At 33.9% G+C, this 24,742-nt stretch overlaps 2 protein-coding genes across 31 annotated transcripts in view; one reads left to right on the top strand and one right to left on the bottom strand.

The window, feature by feature from the left end:
* The window catches only part of LOC130902299 (sodium/hydrogen exchanger 9B2-like), a 38,523-nt gene extending 28,940 nt beyond the window's left edge, over positions 1 to 9,583 (top strand). For both annotated transcript variants that reach the window (XM_057814322.1, XM_057814323.1), the window contains exons 3-8: positions 1,125 to 1,179; positions 2,570 to 2,950; positions 4,341 to 4,522; positions 7,147 to 7,371; positions 7,517 to 7,986; positions 8,943 to 9,583. In XM_057814322.1, the coding sequence (XP_057670305.1) occupies positions 1,125 to 1,179; positions 2,570 to 2,950; positions 4,341 to 4,522; positions 7,147 to 7,371; positions 7,517 to 7,986; positions 8,943 to 9,278 (1,649 nt within the window). In that variant the 3' untranslated portion in view covers positions 9,279 to 9,583. The remainder of the gene's footprint in view (positions 1 to 1,124; positions 1,180 to 2,569; positions 2,951 to 4,340; positions 4,523 to 7,146; positions 7,372 to 7,516; positions 7,987 to 8,942) is intronic.
* A 4,240-nt stretch (positions 9,584 to 13,823) lies between these two features.
* The window catches only part of LOC130902297 (coiled-coil domain-containing protein CG32809), a 373,790-nt gene continuing 362,871 nt past the window's right edge, over positions 13,824 to 24,742 (bottom strand). For 28 of the 29 annotated variants that reach the window (XM_057814300.1, XM_057814298.1, XM_057814290.1 and 25 more), the window contains one exon: positions 13,824 to 16,616. In XM_057814300.1, coding sequence (XP_057670283.1) covers positions 15,459 to 16,616 — 1,158 coding nt within the window. In that variant the 3' untranslated portion in view covers positions 13,824 to 15,458. The remainder of the gene's footprint in view (positions 16,617 to 24,742) is intronic. The other variant, XM_057814319.1, reaches the window with a different exon arrangement.

Below are 24,742 nucleotides of genomic sequence, written 5' to 3'. Positions count from 1 at the left end.
CCCCACAATTAAGAGACAAATATGTGGAACATACCGAAAGAACAGATCCAAATGCACCTCCAGAATTTACATCCAACATTGATGGGCCTAATGCCGCTTCCGTACCTAGACGAACTCCGCATTCATTCCATACTTTGTTCTGCACAAGATGCTCTAAATACGACTGTTTCTTACATGGACTGCAAGCAGTGTACATGATTTTTTGAGCAGAAATTGCTTCTTTCATTTCACTTAAGTTAGAGACGAATGCTTCTAAAATTCCGGTGTGACGCATGTTAAAAATTTTTCCTCGCCTGTGATGATATGGCTTCAATCATCGCCCTAGTTGTTGTATCGCTAAAGAAAAACCAATTTACGAACTTTACTCTCCTCTGACAATTTATTTGGCACCCGGCGAAAACACAATAATTCAAACTCTCGATCACAATTTTACAAAGAACACTCTTTTATATAAAGACGATATTATAAATCTTTACATTTTCACTCTCCACGTTTCAAATTAAGTTATCAGTAATTTGTGAAGCGTGACCCTAATCCATTTTAACCTTCGTAATGTTTTTACCATAAATATCACAGATTTTGCGATGTGTGCAAGCTGCTTCGGAGCTTTTTGTAATGAGAAAAATTAACACAGCGTGCACTTTGAAGTGAACGGAATTTTCAATAGGTGGCGGAATTTTAAAATCACGCAAATAGATGTAGCCTCCAACAGAAGTGGCTACCTGGTGTGCCTGCGATAAACTACGACTATATTACTGCTGCGGAGTAGTTTTAAAATGGTATTAACTTCAAAGAGACATCTTGTATGCTTAATAGTTTTGGTAATAATAATGAAAACAAAGTATTGTATAAAATTTCGCTGAAGTTGTTGTAATCCGGATGATCGTAGACTATTTACTTTATGAAAATATAATTATTTCATATGGAATGTTCCAAATAACTTAAACAAAATATTAGATACAATCTCCACCTCCTGAATAAAAAGCTAGATTTAAAAAAAAATCTATTATATCCAGAATACAATTATGAATATTATAAATCATTTTTTCGTTTGTGATAAATCTACGTAGTTTTCTTATTTTCAAATTATTATGACTAATTGTTACCGTTTAATTATTTTTTAGAAAAAATGTTGAACTTAAACAGTCAAGACTTATACGCCAGTCATGAAAATGAAAGGTATGTATCTGGAAAATCGTTTCGAATCGTGACACTCATTTGCCTTTTACGTTCCTATATAGTGTAAATTTCTTATTCTAAAAAATATGGTTCTGAATTTAGTTGAGGACCGGTTATATATTATTGAAAATTGGTTATACGAGGGTGGTTCCTGAATTTCTGAAACTAATTTGTTCAACGTTTCCATCGTAAGCCGAGATGTCTTTAGGCAATGTCGCACTATGGATTAGAATATCGCATCGTTTTGATCTGTAGACAGGTTTCATCGTGTTTTTTAGGAGGTTAATATAATACTTCGGCTTATATATCGTTGTTAAGTGAGAAAATCAACGGCAATGACTCCTCTTATGTTCCATAATTTGATACACACCTTTTTCGCTTTAACTGGCGTGCCTTCGGCTTTCTTCCTCCTTTCCATAGATGCGCGTTCACCCTCCGGAATATAGTGGTGCGGGAGATGCGTGCTAACTTCCCAACGTGTTAATTTCTGCTCAAAATTTAGAAGTCTTGGCACCCATCTGGCTGAAATTATTTCGTCAATACAACCTACGATGATGCTCAATTCTTCATCCATATCGTGTATAGTATGTACTACGTCGATCTTCCAAAATGAGTTTTTCTGTAACGCTGACGTTCTCATAGATAACATTTTTTCTGGGGCGCTGCGCATGTGGTAAGTTTACCACCGCTTCTCGGCTTTCCCGGAAAGCGAAATAACATTCATACACTTAAGTCTTGGAGAGGCACTTATTCCCGAGTAGTTTTCGATAAATTTCCGCAGATTTCACATTATCATGGACCAAAAAAAGAATAATGATCGTTGCGCAACAGACACTGGTACATCCTTCTCGCTCATTACTAAAAATATACTAAAAAGCGAGATTATGCGGCCCTGGATGTTTTCTATGCTTCGTAACAGACCAGTCTAATTTCCAGTACAACCATTTCCACAACACTTTTGTTTATTCAAAAATTCCTTTTTATATTTGAACGATCCTCGTATATATTGCAGGTTTTGAAAATTACCATCTAAGCTTGAAGATTTTCAAACGAAGTCTTAAATTTCATAATTTCAAAACTAGAAATCGTTAAATTAACAGCTGGTTCTATTTGTATCATATAACCTCATTTCATGGTATCTATTATATCTTAAATTCTTCTTCTTCTCATAGTTTTCATTACCGCTTTATTGTAGCCTTTCACAGGTCTTTTCTTGTTTCGTAATTCTGTTGTGATGATTAGATATTTGCTTCCTTTGACTAACAGGTCTTCTAAGATATACACCTTGAACACCAACACTATAAATTACACTGTTTGACGCGCGTTTTCGTCTTCAGAGACTGAAGGTAAACAGTTTACCAACTTAGTACTTGAAAAATTTATTTTTCAGCTCGTGGTGGTATGATGTATGTATAAGATTGAATTCAGCCGAAGAGGTGAAGAAAGAATATCAACCCGAAATATGGAGAAGAGTTTGCCCACAACCATATTGTCTTTCGTACCGTAGGGTGACCCGAATTTTAGCTTTAACGTTAATAGGATTTTTAGCTTGGACAATTTTGTATGCGATTGTTGGTGATATCGCAGCACCTCCAAAAGGTCAAATTTTTCAGCTCATTATTCTCAGTATATTTTCATATTTCGGTGGATGGTTATTCGGATTAACCACTTTACCTGCCTTGGTAGGAATGCTATTCACCGGAATAGCCATGCAGAATTTAAATATTGTGAATATTGATGCTTCTTTCTCGCATCTTAATAAACACTTGAGGTAAGTAAATTACATAATTTATCTAAACTATCGAGATCTCGAATATTCTTTCGTAAGAGTGAAAAAGAAGTAGAGAGTGCTATTTTCACATGGCAGACTAGTTATTGTATGAACGGTGAATCTGGAGTCGTCAAAATATTACAAACTAGGCGAAGAAGACTCTTGAAAAGGGTAATTGGTCTACTACGTGCAAATGAACTTTTTTGAGGCACCTATTTCAATATATTGCTGGGGAGACTACGGGTCGCGGAGGATTTTCTGGGAAAGAATTTCCAATTGCAAATTATAAAAAAACTAAACCGAATGTGCCAGAAATTGATTGGGAATACTTAAGTGTTGACCGAAAGTACTTATTTGAAATTTGTCCGAAGAGCAAAAATAAGACCAGAAAATGTAGCTCTTTTCACTGGTTAACGACTGGGATATAAATTTTACGTTTATATGTCTCTGGGGAAATTTTTCTTGAAATCAAAGTTTTTGCTAAGTGTGTTTTCAAGGTTTATAGTCTAATGTATTTCAATATCAAATTCTGAAACCTTGTAAGGATTCATTTGTGGGAAATCATCAAATATACTAGATACCTCAAAAAACTGTATAGAGACTTCGTTGACCCAGTTATTCAAAGAAATATGTTTTTTGATAACTATTTTACATATACACTGCGACCCAAAGGATCTATAGTGTCTCTAGAGAACCAAGAGCTTACAGCAATCCCACTCCTTTTAAAAAGTCTAGAATGTGGGATGGCTTTAATTGCAGAGATCTTCGACTTATGTTTCATACGCACTTAGGTGTAGCGCTCTAGAATTCCATAGTGCTTCACACTTCGAGATAATGTGGATAGAGGTTTCGTCCTCTGTGCAACAAAATCTGCACGTCGCATTATCTAACGTCTAACTAGTGTTAGTATTCGTAGATTGTTTCTACTTAGGTTGATACAATCAGCTCATCTTCACTGGTTATAGTTTCCCAGAAGAGTCATCGCCTGTCTAAGCTCCTGTAGGTTGTCCCAATAATTGGTTTTGTTCCTATCTACCTTTAATTGGTTTTGATCCTATCTATCTTGTTTTTCAGTACTCGTACTTTTTTGATTGTTGTGTTCATTGAAAATATTGTAAATCTCCAATCTTGTCATGATCAACCGATGAAGAAATTGATAAAATAGTTCGGATTTACCTGTAAATCTCAGGAGAGATGTGTCCAAATTGTCACCGAAGCCGCACTAGCTGTATACGGAGACCATAATAACACGTTCTTCACGTACTATTGTTCAAAGTATTTTTCTTTACACACTAGTGTGTAAATTAAAGTTTCACACACTCGAAAGTGTGTCTAAACTACGTACTTTACGCACGGTAGTGGAAAAAGTAAATTAACTATTTGTTTTTAGTGCTGTCGCTTTGGTAATAATACTCACTAGGGCGGGTTTAGATCTTGATCCATCAGCGGTAAACAAATTGAAATTCACAGTTTTGAAATTATCAATCATTCCATGGACAACAGAAGCTGCTGTTACTATAGTTTTATCAAAATTTTTATTGAGTATTGGATGGAAATACGCAATTCTTCTTGGTAAGTTTAATCAAATAACTTTCCAATTTTATAAAGTATTTTAGGGATGCAAAACCATTCAAATAGGTAGTTCACAAAACTACATTTTAGAGTGGGTAGGAACGGGCGAGTCCATACGGCATGAGATGGTGAAAGCCATGTTTAATTTCTGCTGAGCAAGAAATACAAATAAACTGCAGTTTTAAGCTATTAATTGGGTTAAAAAGTGAACGATCAAACTCATAAAGGTGTCGCTAATACGAAGGTGGTTCAAATATAAACCGGAATTTTCCTATAAACATTTTTATTGTTATATTATAAAGCTGAAATTTCTTACAGTTTTTCTGTATAATCTTCGTCACACTCTACACACTTTTACCACGTCTCCGTAAGCTTTAGGATGCGTTTTTCGTAAAAATCTCTCGATTTTTCACCCTACCATTCACGCATTAAGGTTTCTACTTTCAAATTGCTTTTGAATTCTAGCCCGCCAAGTGCCTCTTTCAAAGGACCAAATACATAATAGTCGCATGACGAAAAATCGGGACTATAAGGTTGGTGTTCCAGTGGTTGGTATTTCGTTGGTCTGGCGCCGCAGTAAGGATTGGAATATCGCGTCGTTTTGATTTATTATATGCGGGTTTTTCGTATTTTTTAGGAGGTGACTATAATAGTTCGTTGCTTAGATAGAAAACCAGCCGCAATTTCTCCTCATGTCACAAAATACGGTATACAACACACCTTCCCCGCTGACAGTGTAACCTTCGCTTTAACTGGCGCGCCTTCATCTTTTTTCTTCTACTTCATAGACGTGCGTTTTCTCTCCGGAATATAGTGGTATACCCAAGTCTCCTCTAGTCAATATTCGGTGCAATAAATTTTAGTTAGAATTTCTGGTGGTTCAAAAGTTTTGGCACCCATCTGGCTGAAATTTTGCGGTAACCAAGCAGTTCATGAATTATTTGCTCTATACTACCTATGCTAATGCGCCAAATTTTTCAGTCATATTGCTCTGAGGCGCTACGCTGTGACAACTTTGCAACTTCTTCTTGGCTTCTTGAAAAGCAAAACACCATACATACATTTGAGTCTTAAAGTTGTTGCGATGCGCAACAGACAATGTTCGTGGCTGAACTAAAAAGCGAGTTCACGCAATCTTGCTTTCTTTCTACGCTTCGTAACAGACCAGCTTAATATACACACGCGTTTATTAAAATAATTCATTTTATATTTGTATTATCCTCGTATATTTGAATATATGAGAGACAGAAAAAACATTAGGACGATTTGAGTATAGAAGGAAAAAAATTTTTCTTAAAGAGAAATTCTGGGAGTCCCACGGATTAACCCATCAATTTAATTATATAAGTACTTAAATTCATTTGATTTGTTCATCTTTTAATACCGAAGGATATTAACTATTCAAATAACATAATAGAATGGAATAGAATTAGTTTAATTATACTTTGGAATACGAAAATTATATATAGTGAGGAGCTGAACAATTATAATATTAATAGAAACAAAAATAATTGTGATAATGTAATGATATAAAAATAAAAATGTCAACTAAAACATTCATCATTTTGTACACCTTAGTAAGGTACTTCCACTATCTTTTTCCAAACAAATCCAAAATGTATAACACATGTACTGGTTATCTACACATAGCATCTAAGATATCTACGCCGACCTTGTAGTATAGCACTGCTTCTGATGATGTAAAAGTCATAAAAGATACCAAGTATTTCCTTGGTATAATAATACTCTTTAAGCTATTTTTAAACACTCGAAATGAACATTTTGAATACAAAAGAATCTCGATAGCCCTTGTCGATATACCTATGCTCAATTTAGATCTGGTGATCATGCTGGCTTCTCTGATTAAACGAGCAAATGTCACGATATGTTACTGTCAATTAACGGTCAATAAATCCTCATTAAATTTTTCCGTTCCCCCAAAAAAATTTATTTCATTCCACAATTAAACTTCCACAAAACGAGTGTGAAATTTATGTATTCGCTTTATACTTTTTTACGAAACTGATTCTCCTCTATAAACATAATGTTAAACCAATAAATATTATTCCAGTTGCCGTGCAGCCTTCATTCTGGCAAGTAGATGGCGTCGCTGTTGCTCTGAAGTTCTCTTAGTTCTGCTAGTATTTAAGACAGCCTCTTTCAGTTTTTTCTTATGTTAACTAAGTATGGCTCTGGGTCTATTTCTTGAAGATTCTCACACAATATACCTGTCATTCCTAGCCGTGGTATATCGATTTCGTCTTTAGCCACTTGTTCTCTTCCTATTTGCACGCAACATCACCTACTCTATTTACAAGAACAGACTCTTCAGAGCGAAAAGCCCTTCACCCTTTCACAACTGTGTTGGTGAAATTTTAAAAGAAATCATCGCTTCGATCTAGTTGAATATTATGACGTTCACCATAAAAAATGTCAAACCATTACTTGGATTCAGTTGAATATTATGACTATCACCATTCAGAATATCGAATTTTATGATACCAATGTTAAATTTGACATATTCACATCAGTGTTGCTATATCTCAAAATTTAAGTTGCAACCTTCATACAACACTTTCACAATAATGTTATCCATGTCAAAAACGTTGAAATAAATTTTTTAGGTAGCATAACGGCAGCAGTAGCCCCTGCCGTGGTGGTACCATGTCTCTTTCGGTTACGCTCCAAAGGTTATGGAGTTGTTAAGGGAATCCCGACATTAATAATAGCTGTAGCTAGTATAGATGATGCACTTTCCGTAGCTATATTTGGAGTTGTATTGGGAATCATCTTCAATGGATCTAGTATTACCGAAGGAGTTGTTTTCGGTAGCCTATCGATTTTAGCAGGTATGTTCGTTGTACTTGGGCATATTTATTGCGAATGAGGTTGAATTTAATCGTATTTTCAAAGATCACGACAAATTTTCTATATGAAGATAAATTATTCTTCCAAGCTCTATTTATTTTTTTGAGATAAATTTTCTAATAACAGGCATGGTAATTGGAGTGATGTGGGGAATGATTTGCAACCTCACTCCTGAAAGAAACGATCCTTTTGCTGCACCCTTAAGAATCCTACTTCTTCTAGTCGGAGGTCTAGCAGGAGTTTTCGGAAGTGAGCTTATTGGTTACGGAGGTGCTGGTCCTTTGATATGCGTTACAGCTGCTTTTGTGTCTCTTGTTAACTGGTCAAAGCAAGGTTGGCATATTGAAGAGAATCCTGCAGCCATAGCTTTCGAGATATTTTGGATGATTTTCCAGCCTATTTTATTCGGAATTACTGGATCTAAAATTAAATTGAGAGAATTGGACGGAGAAATTGTACTTATAAGCTTGGGAATCCTCCTGTTGGTAGTATTACTGCGAATTGGCGTAACAATATTAGTGGGAATCGGATGTAATATGAATTTGAAGGAAAAATTATTTGTCAGCGTCTCATGGATAAGTAAAGGTATAGTGCAGGTGAGTTTATGTATTTTTAATAGAAACAAATAATCATTTTCTCTGAATGATTTGTAGATTTACCTTCTGACTGATATATTATTCTATAAACTCATAAAAGTAAACTGTTTGCATATTTTTTTTCGTCGAGAAATATCTACGCAAATATTATACTGACATAAATAAAACATTTTTAGTTAGCGCTCTTCAAATTAAAGTACTTGAAATGGCTAATAAAGCCGAACCGAATCATTATATGATTTTTTGCACGGGAGGTTAAGAGTTATTAAAAGCTATGGGTGTCGCGATTGCTTAAAGCTCATCAAAAGCTCGCTCGCTTTGAGTTCAGGTGGCAAACTCTCCTTACACGCGTTCTCAAAGACACGTTTTTCAATGACAAAACTTTGTCAATTTTGCTATTGTTGCATATTGAGTATACTGGTTACCAAATTTGAAAGAAAAATTTAAAGGCGTTCTTGATTTATGGCAATTTTTTTTTATTTTCATTTAAAATTTTGAACATCCTATATCTCAGCAACTAAGGCCTGTGAGGGTTCGTATTTTTATATCAAAATGAATTATTTATTGAGATTTCTCTGTGGTAGAGCTTTGTCGGTCGAATATAGAAACACCTTGTATAATATAGAGCTATTATATTGTAATACCGGGGCATTAGAAAACTCAGCCCATATAACTGTCAAAGACGAAGCGTTTATTGGAGTGTTTAACAGAGTAAACAGTGATATTGAATGGCGCTATTTCTAATAAGAATGTGATTGGATTGTTATGCATTAAGTCTTTTAATGGACAAATCCAATCTGGCTGGTCAATTATCAGCAGGGAGTACAGATGGCCTTCAAGATGTTAAATAAGGAGAATATGAATATGAAAGAATAATTTTAGACAACTTTTTGCATAATTTGGTGAACTGTTGAATAAAAACTATATATATTGAAATGTGTTTTTTATAATTACAGGCTGCATTAGGACCTATAGCACTATCTTTACTAGAACACAAGGAAAGTAGTGAGAAAATGGACGCAGAGAAGTTATTGCAATGTTGTATTCTTTCCATAATTCTCACAGCTCCAACCGGGGCATTACTAACTACTGTACTTGGACCAATTCTTCTCACTAAAGAGAAATCTCATTCTCCAGAATCGGCAATTAGGAGGAAAAGTAGGAGACAATCTTTTCTCAGTCCAGATTTATTAGTAGATAAAAATAATTTTGAAGAGGGAGAGCTTGGGAATAACGCTGCAATAACCGCTATTGTTGAAGAAGATGGAGAAACTTATAAATCTCAAAAATAATGATCAATTTGCAAATATTAGTGTTTTTTACATGATTTTGTACGGAATTCTCGAACAAATAGGGCGATTTGATCTGATATAACTGGCGAATTCCATTTGACTTATTTGATTTGTCTATACTATATGATACTCATGTCTCCATCACCGCTTATTGAAGATATTCAGTTAAATTTTTTTATTGAAATTTCAAACACAGTCTTATAAATATTTAATGGTAATCTTCACCTATAATATAACCAAAGTCCAGTGAATTGACTAAAATGTGTTAAAAACTGTTAAAGTAAATAGAGAAACTTGGAATATTATATTATGATATTAATTGATATTTATTTCTCTTTAATGTTGAATAATTCAACCTCCAATAATATAAGTTTTACATATGGAGTGTAGAGGTAAAGAAAAGCGTCTTGAATGGGGGGAAAAGCTGAAAAAGAAAACTGCAAATTATTGTTCGAAGACTTACAAAAATAGGGCTACTGTAGCTAGTGGAATTGAGATGAATTTAACAGTTAAAAACATAGTGAAGAGTGCCAGGTTGAAAAATTTTACTATATAAAATCTCAACTACTAACGTACGAGGATAGTCCGAGAATTATCTGGCCTGACCCAGAGAAGGTGGTATTTGCTTGAAAAAAACCACTTTCTAAAGAATTCTAGTACTTCTAAGAATGTATTTGACTCTTTTAACAATAAAAATAATTTTTAATTTCTCAAAAAGTGAGCAGGTAAAAATACTTGTACTTTTAAAATATAGTTTTCTATATGTGTTAAAATTTCTGATATAATACATGGGAAATTATTTTCTCGAGAACGTCTTCCATAAATGCCGAATTACAGAGTTTAAATAAAATACAAGGATGGTTCCAGAAGTACATGGCCTGACCTAGAGATGGCAGTAATTATTTGACATTAAAATAACTCTGTATTAGAAAGTATACAATCTATACAGCATATGTTTCAAGTTTAAAAACGCCACGTTGTTTGGTAATTCTTTGGTAGCTATCAATAGTGAACTTTTTCAGTGAACATGGAAACATTGGTCATATGTGGTACTATACTTTCATTTGAAAGGCCTTAACCCAACCAACATAAAAGCTGTACTAGATTCCTTCGTTACTAATAGTAAAATATTGGATTGCAGAGTTTAATCGAGGCCGTACGATGTGCATAGACCAGCATCGCAGTGGCTGATCAAATAACGTGACGACTGCAGAAATGTTGAAGAAAATCTACAAAGAGGTACCGGATGATCGTTGAATGAAAGTGTGCGAGCTAGCTGACATAGTAGGCGTTTCACAAAGTGTGGTTTTTTGGGTTGCGCCTGGGATAATTTCCATTGACCATCAGATAGAGTTTGAGCGAAGAAATTAAACAAAAAGGTCGCGTTTGCCTAAGAAGAGAGTGTGGTTCCATTAAAAAATTCACCAGCTAAATCAATAAATTCATGTTTCAATTGCCACCTCATGCACTATATTTTCCAGATTTAGCTCTCTCGGTTCATTTACCGGTCCCAAACTAGCCAGTTAAAAGCTATATTAAAAAGCTTGACAATTCTTATGATAAAAAGAGTATAGCACTTATTGAATATCACTGGGAAAAGTGTATGGATCAAAAGGATATAACGTTGGAAAATGAATATTTTTTCCAAAAATCTTGTATTTTGTTCGTTGGGCTAAGTACTTCTAGTGCCATCCTTTTGGTCAAAAATAATTTGATAATTCTACAAAAAACGTGGATAGTGATTTGATAATAACACGCTTTCTATGAACTTTGCATTTCTATTAAACAATCATGTCTGCGTCCGAACATTATATTAAGTAAATTGAATAAAATGTTGGTATGAACGTTATAATTTTCGAATGGATTTGTATATTGATAGTTTCGTTATAACAATTATGACTTTAGAATGAGAATTTAATTGACTACTCTAATAATTTCTGGTGTTTTTTTCAAAATCTTTCCACTTGCTACTAAAGCGCCACCTTAATTTGCCCCCTTTTAGCGCACACTTTATGATATACTGGTTCTACTTATCTCTACACTTCATACTTTCACAGTAGTAGCTGCTAGTAGTTAGTGTTTGGCACCTGCGCGCTTCTTCTGTAACACCGTCAGATGAAACAGGAGTAATGTGATTCGTACTATCTAATCAAACAACATCGCTACCAAGGAAACCCCTCTCACCCCTTGCCTCACCGATAGACGATCCCTCGTCTGAAAGACCAAGAGGAAATTCCACTATCCGCCCCTCCGGTTGCCAGCAACAGCATACGAAGACCTCCCTGAAATATATCTCAAGTTCCTAGATAACTTTCACATATCCATAAGATAAAACCCTTTCTCACTCAATTCGTCGATCGTAGGTGTTACAGATTTTCTGCGCTTGCCCTGAAACCTGGTGAATCGGTCATTTAATATAATTAGCAATAATTATATTAATGATCTAAACGATATAAAATAACTTTGACAAACTTAGAAATCAAATTTTGATAAATTCAATTCACAACGATTAAGTTATTTACCTAACACAACAAACAAAAATTATAGCTGATAATGGACACAACAAGAGTCAAAGCTGCTCAAGCGGTTACCTTTTTGCGACAAGGCTAGATTAAGCGAGAACTCACCAGTGGGTTGAACATTAGTCAGTTAGCTGTTTCCAGAGATTACCGTCGTTAACGAGAGACTGGTAGCTTCCATAGTTGCACATTCCAGAGAGATGACATATCCATTGTCAGGTACTTACTTGTGTTCCATTCCAACAAGAGCTTAGAGAAACGCGAGCAGTGGCTGTGAGTGGCTGAATAATCAAAAGAAGATTTAAGGTAACTAACCTTGAGCGAAAAAACCCAAATAGTGAATCCAAATTAACCCCAGCTCACCGAGTAAGCTCGTATACGATTTTCCAGAGAACACGTTAGGGTATTGCATAAAAGAAAACGTGGCTTTGGAGGATGTTCTTAGAGAGTTATGGCGGGCCTTTCAATGAAAGCGAAAGCCAAGTTAGTTCCGTACGGCAGTATTTACATGATGTCGAAATTTCCGCTATGGATTAGCCAGCGCGTAGCCCGGACTTAAATCCTATCGAACATTTATGGAATGAACTTGGGAGAAGTTTGTGCTAGAGATCCTGCACCAGCCACGAAATAGGATCTCAAAACTGCGTTTACTAAAGAATGAGATATCATCGAATAAGCTGTTATCAGGTTCAAATAAGACCGAGTTGAGAAACTTTTTCGATTCATGAAAAAGCGATTGGAAGCTGTTATCAGGTTCAAGCAAGGGAACACCAGATATTGATAGGGTAATTTTAATTAGATTATTATTTTGGCGAATTCAAGCTTTTATTTTCTTCACTGTTAATTATAGTCCTTTTTCTCTATTTAAGATTCCTTTTCGTATGGTATTTTTTCTTTACCAGAAAATAAATGAATAACAACATAGACCACTTATTATAAAGCTAAAACTAATGGCTTCCAGATGTTATGATCAGAAATAGAATGGAAGCTACAGATTTTTTTGCTAGTTGACCGCGAGCTTGCGACTTGGGTTGATTTTTTTGCTCACGACTGTAGTTGTAGAGTAATATGTCTGCTCTAAAATTTAGATTTATTATTGTGTTAGTCATTTAGCAAGGTAGAAGAGACGAATGTGAGATCCGTGGTTAATTTTCGAACGGTAAGCAAACCTCTCGATTCCAAAATCATCGTTTCAAAATAGATATAATATCAAACTAAATTCTCCCATAAATTTTTTTGCACGTTCGTTGGTTTGTCGATGAACTATCATATTAAAACATAAAAACTGATTATATCATTTATTTATAGAAGGCGAACCAATAATTAGGTGTCATACGACAAAATTCAGGTGGTGATTACTGAAATTAAGATGGGTTCTCAGCTAACCCCTTTCCGAGATATAATCCTTGAAAGGTGGTGACTAAAATTTATTTTTATTTTTTTTTCTACTAAAATTTCAGTATTGCTGGGAACTTTCTGTAATTTTCGTGTATTCGCAAAGGACTAACTAGGGGTATTTTTTCAATATTTTGTTAAATTGTAGGGGTGTGAAATTAGGAGCCCTTACATTATTCCAAATCAAATTTTTTCAATAAATTCATAATAAATGCTGGAAATTACCATCTTCGTCTTTCGCGAGTACACTACAATTACAGAATTTCTAGCATTACTAAAATTTTAGAATAAAGATAAAAAGCCAATTTTAGTTACCATCTTTTAAGAGTGATGTCTCGGAAAGGGGTGGGCTGAGGAAATTTTGTTATAAGAAGGACCCATCCTAATTTCATACGAGCAATTACCTCATAAATTTTGTCGCATGAATTTAGAAACACCCTGTATAGAAACTTCAATATGATTTGTTGTGTGTTAAATATACCAGGTGTTTGTTTGATAGACAGACTACTGCGCGAATGTATTTCCTATAGGAATCTATAAATCTAAAAATCTTTCATATTGTAAAAAATGTGGATTTCTAGACTTATATAACTATTTTAGAAGCTTTAAATATTGAATAAATGAAACAAAATTAGGAGTAAAATTTTTATTTTTCAATCAAGAAAAGTGTTAGTAGTTCACTTAATAATAATTATACGGAGCCGTACAAATATAATTCAATAAAAACAAATGTATTTGTGACCAATATTGTTGTATTATGAACATATATTTTGCTGGGTTCTTATAAATCATACATAAATATATCATACAAGCTTTGCCATTTCAAATAATAAATAAATAAAAATTCAAATAAGTACATTGTACAATTTATGGATTGAATAGTTCTTAATGATCTCCATATTATCAACAAATTACGTTTAGTTTAGTCCAAAGCAACTCAATTGTTATCGGAATTTTTCTAACCTTTTGATCTTATTATTTTGCATGTTTGGAAAAAGTTTTTGTTGCTAAGGACAATCTTCTCGTAATAATAAATAGTGTGATCGTAGCGAAAGTGCCGTACATTTCCTAATTTTATTAACAATCACTTTTATTTGTCAATATTCCACATTAAGATTATTTCTGTGTAGTCATCGAACGTTGTCTCTTTTTAATTATTGAGTGATATAAAGAAGAAGTTGGGCCTTGTAATCAAGGTTGCCAAAAAAGAAGTTGAGACGAAAGAAGAGTTACAATAGCAAACCATAAATTTTATTTTCGAATGCTATTTACAATTCCACACAGAACGATATTATAATTACAAAAAATTAACAACTGAACGAAAAGTAAACTGGATGACGTGCAGTATTTCCTTCAGTTTCCATCAATCAATCACTACTTTTTTCAATGATATTATTTTTGCTACGTGCAGCATTAATCTAGCCTTTATCTTGTTTAGAATTAGATAAAAAATCATCAGATACACGTTGCAGTGATTCCTGAACTTCGTCTATTTGAGTTTCATTTGAGAAAATACCCTCTCGACTTAGGCGCCAGAAGGAGGGATACTCAGTGCGCAGGTCACAATGGTTTTTAAAGCGTCCAAATTCGCTTCTTTGATACTAGCGAACAACTGACTAGATATATGGGAAAGGAAAGGAGGATACTAGGGGGTGAAAGGGAGAATAATTATGACCGAGAAGAACAAATAACGAAAACAGAGTTTATTTGGAGGAACAGAACTTAGAAAAATAATAGGATCCAAAAGAACAAAGTGACTGGGTCACATATAAAGAATGCCAGATTTCAGAGCAACAAAAAAATGACCTAGAACAAGAAATAACAAGAAAAAAAAGACCAAGGACAAGATAGAATAGACAGATTTTAGAATACCTGACAGATAGAGAGAGATAAATTCAGCACCGGAAAACAAAAGCAAAAATATGAAAGAGAAGAAGAGAATCACTTTTAAGCTATGGGCCTACAGGGCATGCTTTTTCTAATTAGAATTGAGATTTAATATTTTCGGTACATTTTATCTGGTGAATGAAACAATGACCCGTAAGTTTTACTGAGCAAAATATCAAGCAAGTTAACAACTATTAAATAAGAGACAACGTTAGTAGGATCTTTGAACAACACTCATTAATTTAAAAAATAAATAAATTAGTTTGAAACACCTAACATTTAATAATAAAAAAAGATAACAATCCGTAATTCCGTGATATGGGGAGAGGTTAAATGTGTGACATTCTCAACATGCACAGAGCAATCTTATATCAGTAGGTCACAGTATGTCGGTTTCGAAAACGGTATTCGAATGAGTATTTGTCGTATTTTTATTGTTTTGTTCTTCTACGTTATTTGGTAAACTGTTGACTGGATTAGAATTGGTATTAACCAATAGCGTTTTGGTTGTATTTGGTAAATTGGTTAGAGATCCTGTGATTTGTGAAGTGGTAAGCTGTAATCCCATTTTCTGGAGTAAATTGGATTCACTACCTGTTTTCTTCAACAACTGTTCAGGGGCTGGTGGAACTACAGCTAGCGTGTTATTTCCCCTTTGTAGCTGTTGTAACCTTGCGTATTGTTCTTGTAACGCTTTCTGCTTTTTTAGTAATTCTTGATGCCGTTGTTCCAATTCTTCTTTTCTTGTTTTTTTAGAGCCATCTTGAGAATTAACACTTTCGCAACTACTACTATTACTTGCCGAAACCATATCTGCATCAGAAGGAACTTGTATGAGATTAGAACCGATGTTTCTTGGCAGAGTTTGAGATTTTGAGGGATCTTTAATACTTGATCTATTTGGAATATTCCTACGTAAAGTTTGAAGTCCTAAATTTTGAGTCGCCTGTTCAAACTGAGACAATGGTTTCTCTACCATATTTTGTACATTCTGGATATGTTGAAGTCCTACAGCAGGTGATTTAGGAGGTAAATTAGGTGATGTAGGAGAAGCCAGAGGTGATTTCGAGCTAGTTCTGGGTGGTGGAGGAGGAGGTACTCTCTTGCCGGCTACTTGTTGCAACAATTCTTGATTACGTTCCGGTAGAGGAGGCTTTGCGGCAGTTTTATTTTCTCTTTGAAGGGGTTGAATAGGAGGACTGTTATCAGTATCTGATCCACTGGGATATGAGTGTAATCTTCTAAGACTTCCAGTGGCGGTGCTTACGGAAAGATTTTGAGCGGGAAGAAAATTTGCTGAATCCATGCTACCTTTTCTTCCAATTTCTGATATTTGTGGTGGCCTTACGCCTTTAACGGGAATAGCGGGGGGTTCAGAAGCATTGGTATCTTGGTTTTGAGCAATGGGATGTGGTTTGGAGAATGTTTGAAGCTCATCTAACAGAGCGTCGAGTGCGTTCTCCGGACGTTGGCTACTGTCGGAGGCACTGCTGTCTCCCCCGACGAGGATCTGCCCCAAACGTGGTGCGGTAGGGGGCTGTAAAAAATTGTATATTAGATCCACGTATTCTAAAGTGTATTTCTCAATTTTATAAACTAGAACCATGAACACATACAATATGGTATACACACAAAATAATTTTCATAAAACATGCGAATTCCAGGTTTATGTTGGATTGTATCAAGAGGAAGTTATAAATATGTAAAAATGGTATGTAATAATAAGTAACGAGATCATTTAATAAATATATAAATTCGATTTCTGTTGAGTGTACTTCCAATGAATAATTACTTTTTCAAATAAATAACAAAATTTTCTTCTGATTTCAGAATATATGTATTATAGAAATTAACAGTTAAGTTAACAAGATAATAGAAATACTACATCATTTCATGGTATTTATAAATTTCTAAATCGCCAATATTTTTAGTGATGTTGTTTGATAACAAATTCATACCAAAGTATTAAAAACCATGAAAAAGAATTCAAATACTTTTCTTTGAAAATCTGAGATTGGCAGTAACTGATTTCTCAATATAATCAGAATTTTTCGAAAATTACTAGATATACACAGGTTGTCACTCTGATGTATGGAAAATTAAATAATATACAGAGTAGCGTCAGAGTCTTATTTTTTAGGGGGACAGCTTGTGTGCTGGATTACAACAATCAACCCTCTGGTGGAGTCTGACACAAATACAAAGAAAGTGGCATGAAGTTTGAAAAGACTAACGACAAATCGTGGTCTCTGAAAATCAGATCATTAAACAGAATAGAAGCAATGGAAATGTAGCTGTTGCGAAGACTTATGGTCGCGGTAATTAAACAACGGAAAGTATTTTATTTGGGACACATCCTGCGTGGAACGAGGTATTCAACTCTCAAGCTCATACTGACGGGAAAGATCGACGAAAGGAGTGGACAAGGGCGTAAACAACATTCGTGGCCCCGGAATACAAGAGACTGGTGAGACAATAATTTTTGGACGTGCAGAAGAGGGGTGCCTTCAGATAATAGATTAGAAGTTTTGAAGAGAACATCTAACGCTGCAAAGTGTATCGTAATTGAAAAAGAAGAAATGACAAATCCTTAGACGATTAAAGACAACTGAAATGTCGTTTTTAAGAAAGCGAATCGAAAATCTCCAGTGATTGACATTAGTTCTAACAGAAGTTTTGTGATTTTCCTTTTGCTGTGGAGAATATTGAAAATTAACAGTCTATAAACCAATAGTCAAAGTCATATTTAAAATTCGCATTGGAAATTTGGACAAGACTAACAAAGCACCAAAAAGATAATAATCAAGCTGTAGATACAGCATATCCTAGAGTTTTAAAAGGGGTTACAGGAAGATATACGAGAATGTATTGATATCTAGTTAGTCTAGACCAGTTCCATGTATAAACAAAATCTTGCGATACCATAGCAACAAACAATAACTTCTTAGAAGTGTCAGTATAAAGTTTGACGTCAAAAAAGTAAACCATAAATTAAAAGAAAAAAGATGTCCACCGAATTTGTGAAAATCGGAAAATTGGAGTATCGAGCCATCATCAAGTACCTGTATTTAAAAGGGTCAAGAGGTAAGCAGATTTATGAAGATATGCTTAATAACCTTGACGATCAATGTCCTTCGTATGCGACCGTGAAAAATTGAGCTGCAAGCTTCAAAAAAGGTAAATTTTCCATTGAAGATGATGACCGATCGGGAATGTCAGTTTCTGTGTCAGTCCCCGAAAATATCGATGCAGTTCATGACATGATTTTATCAGTCCGTCGAATTGAGCTAAAACGGATATCTGAAGCACTGAACAATCGATGGAATAGCGACACTCTGGTTCTCCAAGACCTAAGAAGTTTCATGTCCAAAAATCTGCTGGAAAACTTCTTGCTTCAATTTTTTGGGATTGCCATGGAGTAATCATGTTTGATTTTCAGGATAAGGGTAAAACAATAATTGGAGATTACTCCTCTACGGGAAAAACTTAAAGAGAAAAGACGCGGAAAGCTAGCCAAACGTGTTTTGTTTTTGCAGGAAAACGCCTCTGCACACAAATTTCATGATGCCATGAAAAAAATTCGTGAATTAAGGTTTGAATTACTAGAACACCCCCTTATTCACCAGATTTGGCTCCGTACGATTATCATCTCTTTCCTCAACTGAAAAAAGTTTAAAAGGTCGTAAATTTTCCTCCAACGAGGAGGTAATAAAAGCTGTGGAGGTCAGGTTTGCAGAGCAAGAAGAAACATTTTTTTTTAACTTTCTAGAGACGTTGCAGGTGCGGTGTTATAAATGTATCCAATTAAGAGGAGAATATGTCGAGTAATAAAATATTTTGACATTTAAATTTCGTTTGGTTCTATAGTAGGCTAAGAATTTCTAAATATTTCCTCGTAAAATGGATACTGTCAACTTTGCATAAACAATTGAGGTGATTTGGTTACGTATTAAGGATGATATAAGATGATACAAGAGAAAGACCAAAGAAAAGACTGTATGATACAGTACAGGAAAACGTGAAGAGCAGATAATGATATGGAAGAAACCAAGAATATAGCACATATGAATAATGAATGGGGTAAATTTATACCAAAATGAAAATATTACAGCTCAATATGTTGTAAAGCTAGAGTAGAGAAGTTTATTTATTTAGTATGTACGTATTGAGTATATATTTTTTCTCGAACTGTCGGAGGTATTTCAGTTTTATAAGAATTATTAATATTGGAACAGGCATTACCTAGCGAGACACGTTAATTGCGAAATAAAATGATTGAATTGCTTCAAAAAACGAGATAATTTTCATCATCAAGAAAGATAATGACGACTAACTGTTGAGATTGTCAAGGTATGTAGTATATGAATGGATTTAGTAGATGAATTTCTGAAAACCTACTCAAGCAAACATATACATTGTAGGTTATGGAGATTACGTTGCCCCGAGGAAGAATGGAAATTATTGTGAGAATGAAAATTAGAAATTTCTGCAACTGCAGGTTTTTTATAAACAAGCGTCGAAACACCGAAACACATAATTTCCATTTGAAAGCAAAGATTAACCTTTCTGAAGCTGTCTTAGTTCAAAGCGCTAATCAATATTCTCGATTTGTACGAAGAGCTATAGCTCTTAACTCAACTTTAGCAAAGTAACGAATACAAAACGATGCAGCTTTCAGGTCACAGTGCATATAAAAACATCTTAGATTTCAGTCTATCTATTCATCTAATGTTCTTCACTGTGCTACATTTACCAAAGATATAAACATTGCCAATGATAAATTCTCTTTTCAGCGTCTAGTAATAATACAGCGTCTATTTATTGAATGTTAGTAATAGTAGTAATAGTAATTTAAGAAGTACATATATACACCTGCAATTTATTTTGTTAAATCCTGATATTTGCCTTTAGTTATTCAGTGTGAAAGCAAATTTCGAGAATGATCATTTGAAGCGATTGCTTTATCCCAATAATTGGACTTGGGGAAATTCGATTCTAGTAGAACGATGGATTAAAGTTGAATCCAATCCGTGTCGAATATCTGAATTGACGTGATAACAGGAGAGGTTTGGATCTAATATCACTTTGTAACTTGAATTCAAGAACAACCATTTCATTATGTTCAGTTCTTGTGAGAAGTATAATAGTTTATATTCACCGAATTTGATATTGAATACTGAGAAAAGGAAGAGAGTTTATTGGTAAGAAGATGCATTAAAGGCAAAATAACACAGTGTGAAGATTGTGGGTAATGAGATTATTTCATGTGTGCGCGGATATTACGAAATCTGTTTTTTGAGTGATTGAATCGACAGAGAAACATTTTGACTACAGACTTTCATTTTATTGCAAATGAAGCCACAAATCAAAATTGTTTTTCGCAATAGCCAAGGAAAGTGGAGAATCGGCTTAAATATTATTGAATATAATGGAAGGGAGGTTAATCAAAATTGTTAAAATTTGTTTGTTTATAATTGTTCCAATGCATTCATGTATTGAAATGTTATCAATATGTATACTTTCCAATCTGATGATGGAATATGATAGTTCAACCAATTTAAAAATATAAATAAAAAAACATACAAAAATAAATTGTGAAGTAAATAATTATAATTAAATATCTAGTGAATCGATAGTTTAATTGCAAAAAACATCAACAGTTTTCACAAATATTGAAAGAATTCTGTGAATGTGAATCATTAATTCTGAAGTATGGCAAGAGAGTTCATCAATTTTTTATTTTGGAGCATTTTTTTTTAAATTTGAATCAACTGAGATTTATATAAAATCCAACAGTGATTTTTGTTAAAGGTCTTTTTTCGTTTTAGCTTACGAAAAACAATAAACTGTAACTAGCGCCATTATTTAATGATACTAAATGAGATTCCTAATTAGCCTTGCTCCTGAGATTGCCTATTCAGATCAATATTCTACAAGACGTTATCGAGATAATAAGACAAATTTGAAACATATCAAGGAAAATAACAATGTATCACCCTGTAAGCTTAAAGAACCATATAACAATTCATGCTCAACTTATTTAAGACGAATCAAAATATAAACACTATAAGTATAACTAAACAAAAATCCAGTCAAAAGTAAATAAAGGAATAATATCAATGTTCAACAAATAATAATTTATTTTATTAAAAACTTCTAGTACTGACCGTTTTTAGAGAATATATTTGACTCTTTAAAAAAATAGTATCTACTTTTGAATATTCCACAGTCAATTTCTCAAAAAGTGAGGAGGTCAAAATATTTGTACATTTAGAATAAAGTTTTCTATATGTGTTAAAACTTCTGTTATAATCAATCCATGGGAAATTATTTTCTCGAGAAAGTGGTCCCAGAAGTACCTAGCCTGATCTAGAGAAGGCGGTAGTTGCTTGAAAAATATCATTGTATTAGAAAGTACACAATCTATACAGCATATATTTCAAGTTTAAAGACGCCACGTTGTTTGGTAATTCCGAGGTAACGATTCCAGAAATGTTGAAGGAAATTTACAAAGCGGGTGGTACGCTAGATGGGTGCACAATGGAACAAAACAGAATTGTGAAGATGGACTGAAAAGGAAGAACCGGCTCCAAAGAAGGCCAAGTCAGTTCCATCTGCGGGGAAGGTCATGGCGTCGATTTTTTGAGATGCTTGTGGGATAATTTTCATTGACTATCTTAAAATAGAAAAAACTACCAACAGAAAGTATTATGCGAACTTATTGCAACATTTCATCAAAAAAATCAAGCAAAAACAGCCGCATTTGGCTAAGAAGAGAGTGGTGTTTCAACAAGAGAATGCATCAGCTCACACATCCGTTATTGCAATGGCCAAAATTAATTGTTCGTTGATAAAAAATTTGCTAATAATGAAGAGGTAAAGTCGGCAGTTGATGACTAATTTGAGGAGCTTGACTATTCTTATTATAAAAAGATTATTGAACAATGCTGAGAGGAGCTCAAAGGAAATGAATATATTTTCATTGTTTGGCCAGGTACTTCTGGGACCATCCTCGTAGATCAAAACCTAATGTCTTGATAAGATAGAAGGATAATTAATTATTTTTTTCGTATCTAATTTGATTCATTATAATCAGATGAAATCGACAGAATTTATTCAGAGGATACTCAAAAAGATGAGATTATAATTAAAAAATTCACTTCATTTTTATATGGTTTTATATACAGAGAGTTGAGAACATTAATACCAAAATTCCGGAGCGAGTAGAATAATACAGTGCCGGTTGCTCATGGTTCTGAGATTAAAGAATCAAATACAGTGAACATGTTTGGAAAATTTGTGGAGATTTTCATGTCATTAAATTTCATACCAGTAATGTGTTTGTACAAAAAATTTGAATTGTAATGTACTTGTTGTTCTGTTTGACAAAAATCTACTTTTAACGATACATCATCGAGCAAGACGCTTTGTTTTTTTATAACAAAAATGTAGCAGCTGCCCTTTAAGTTTCTTTCAAATACTTAAAAAAGACATATTTGTTCATCTTGCCATATTTCTCACGCTGTTGGATAACAATAAATTGAATTCAAAATATTCTCTTTATCAATAGTTTTTACCATACCAAAATTCATTTAGTTCTACATTCCCAGTTGCTCTGCATTTATTTTACTGGGTAGGCTTCTTCAGTTGCCCTAGAGATTCCTAAATACTCGCTTAAGGTTAATAACTTTTCGGTGAATTCAACATTCGAGAATATTTTGGTTGAATTTCGCAAATAATAAGTATCCAAAAATATAATATTTTTGACTTATCGTCAAAACTATATATAAATGAGAGTTTACCATGGAAAGCTTAAGAGGAAATCAAAATTTTTGTGAAATATTACAGTAAAGGAAATTCTTCAATCTCAATTTTTTTACATGTATTCGTTTTATCGATAAGGTCTTATTCACCCAACAAAAATTTTTGATTCAGTTGATGCATACTGATTGATAATAATAAAAATTGATAAATTTATCATTACTTTGAAGGCAGATTCATAAACTTGACTTCCTATTTATCGTTGCCGTTTGACAAAATTTAAAACATTTAAATGCATAAGATCATTCTTAGTTGCCGTTTGACGTCGCCATCTGTTATTGGTTACTTTCAACATGAACGAATTTCATCTTTTCCCGTCCTCCGTTCGTAGCAGCTTTTGGAGCAATAGAAAAGAGCCAAACACATCCGTTTGCGTTTGTCACGTGATTTTACCTAATGCTCCCAATAAAAAACCTCTTAGTTATTTTCCATAATATCGTATATAAATACCAGATTACAAACAAAATTATTACCAATATTACCAAAACAAAAAGCAGAACACAAGTCAAAAAGAATAACAAAATTTTTAGGTTAATGGCAGTATATGAATAGGGTTAATAAACGTCAAACGGTAAACGTTACTCGCGAATGTAAACGGTAAAATGAAAGTCAAATTTATGAATCTGCATTTATACCAGCATCGATAATTTTGAAATGAAAATATTTCGAAAATGGTAGGAACTTTTTTGATGTTGAATCGAATGATGTTTAAGTCTACTTGACATTTTTGATTGATAAATCTTACCTTAAAAAAGCTATGTTCAATACTACTTGGTGAGAACTGTGTAACTACCGCCCTCTTGGAGAGTCAGATATAAAAACTTATTCATATAAAGTTTCATTACAATGTTGTCAGTAGTTTCGGTAAAATAGTGAATAAAAATTGTATATATTTCTATCTTGAATATTGATAGCGTTACTAAATTTTTTATTAAATAAACAAACAACTAGCTTTTACCCGCGGCTTCGCTCGCATCGAATCCATTAAATAAGTATCAGAAATCATTATAATAGAAAAGAACGAACTCTGTAGCTATATTAGAACCTGAGATATAGATCTTTGAATGTAGAAAAATTGCCAAAAACCTACAAAAATCCATAACTCCACATTGTATGTCCGCGCCTAGCTCCTCTCCTACTCAACCGATTTAAGTGTTCAAAAACTCAAAAGAAAGAAGGTGTTTCAGCCAGTGTTCTTAAACCAAAACGAACTCTATAGCTATATTGAAACCTGAGATATTGATCTTTGAATGTAGAAAAATTACCAAAAACCTACAAAAATCCATAACTCCACATTGAATGTCCGCGCCTAGCTCCTCTCCTACTCAACCGATTTAAGTGTTCAAAAACTCAAAAGAAAGAAGGTGTTTCAGCCAGTGTTCTTAAACCAAAACGAACTCTGTAGCTATATTAGAACCTGAGATATTGATCTTTGAATGTAGAAAAATTACCAAAAACCTACAAAAATCCATAACTCCACATTAAATATCCGCGCCTAGCTCCTCTCCAACTCAACCGATTTAAGTGTTCAACAACTCAAAAGAAAGAAGGTGTTTCAGCCAGTGTTTTTAAACCAAAACGAACTCTGTAGCTATATTAGAACCTGAGATCTAGATCTTTGAATGTAGAAAAATTGCCAAAAACCTACAAAAATCCATTTTATGATGTGGTTTGAACAGAAAATAATGGAAACTCTGATTTCACAGCACTCCATATATCTAGTGACCTTATCACCCTTGAATAATGGTGCGATTCTAATCTGTACCTCAACGTTTCTAAAACTAAAGTTTTATCGTATAAAAATACATTGCAGCTTTTTGTATTACATAACACCACCATTGA

Source organism: Diorhabda carinulata, chromosome X, assembly GCF_026250575.1.
Source record: "Diorhabda carinulata isolate Delta chromosome X, icDioCari1.1, whole genome shotgun sequence".
Lineage (NCBI taxonomy): Eukaryota > Metazoa > Arthropoda > Insecta > Coleoptera > Chrysomelidae > Diorhabda > Diorhabda carinulata.
This window is presented reverse-complemented; position numbering and strand designations above follow the sequence as displayed.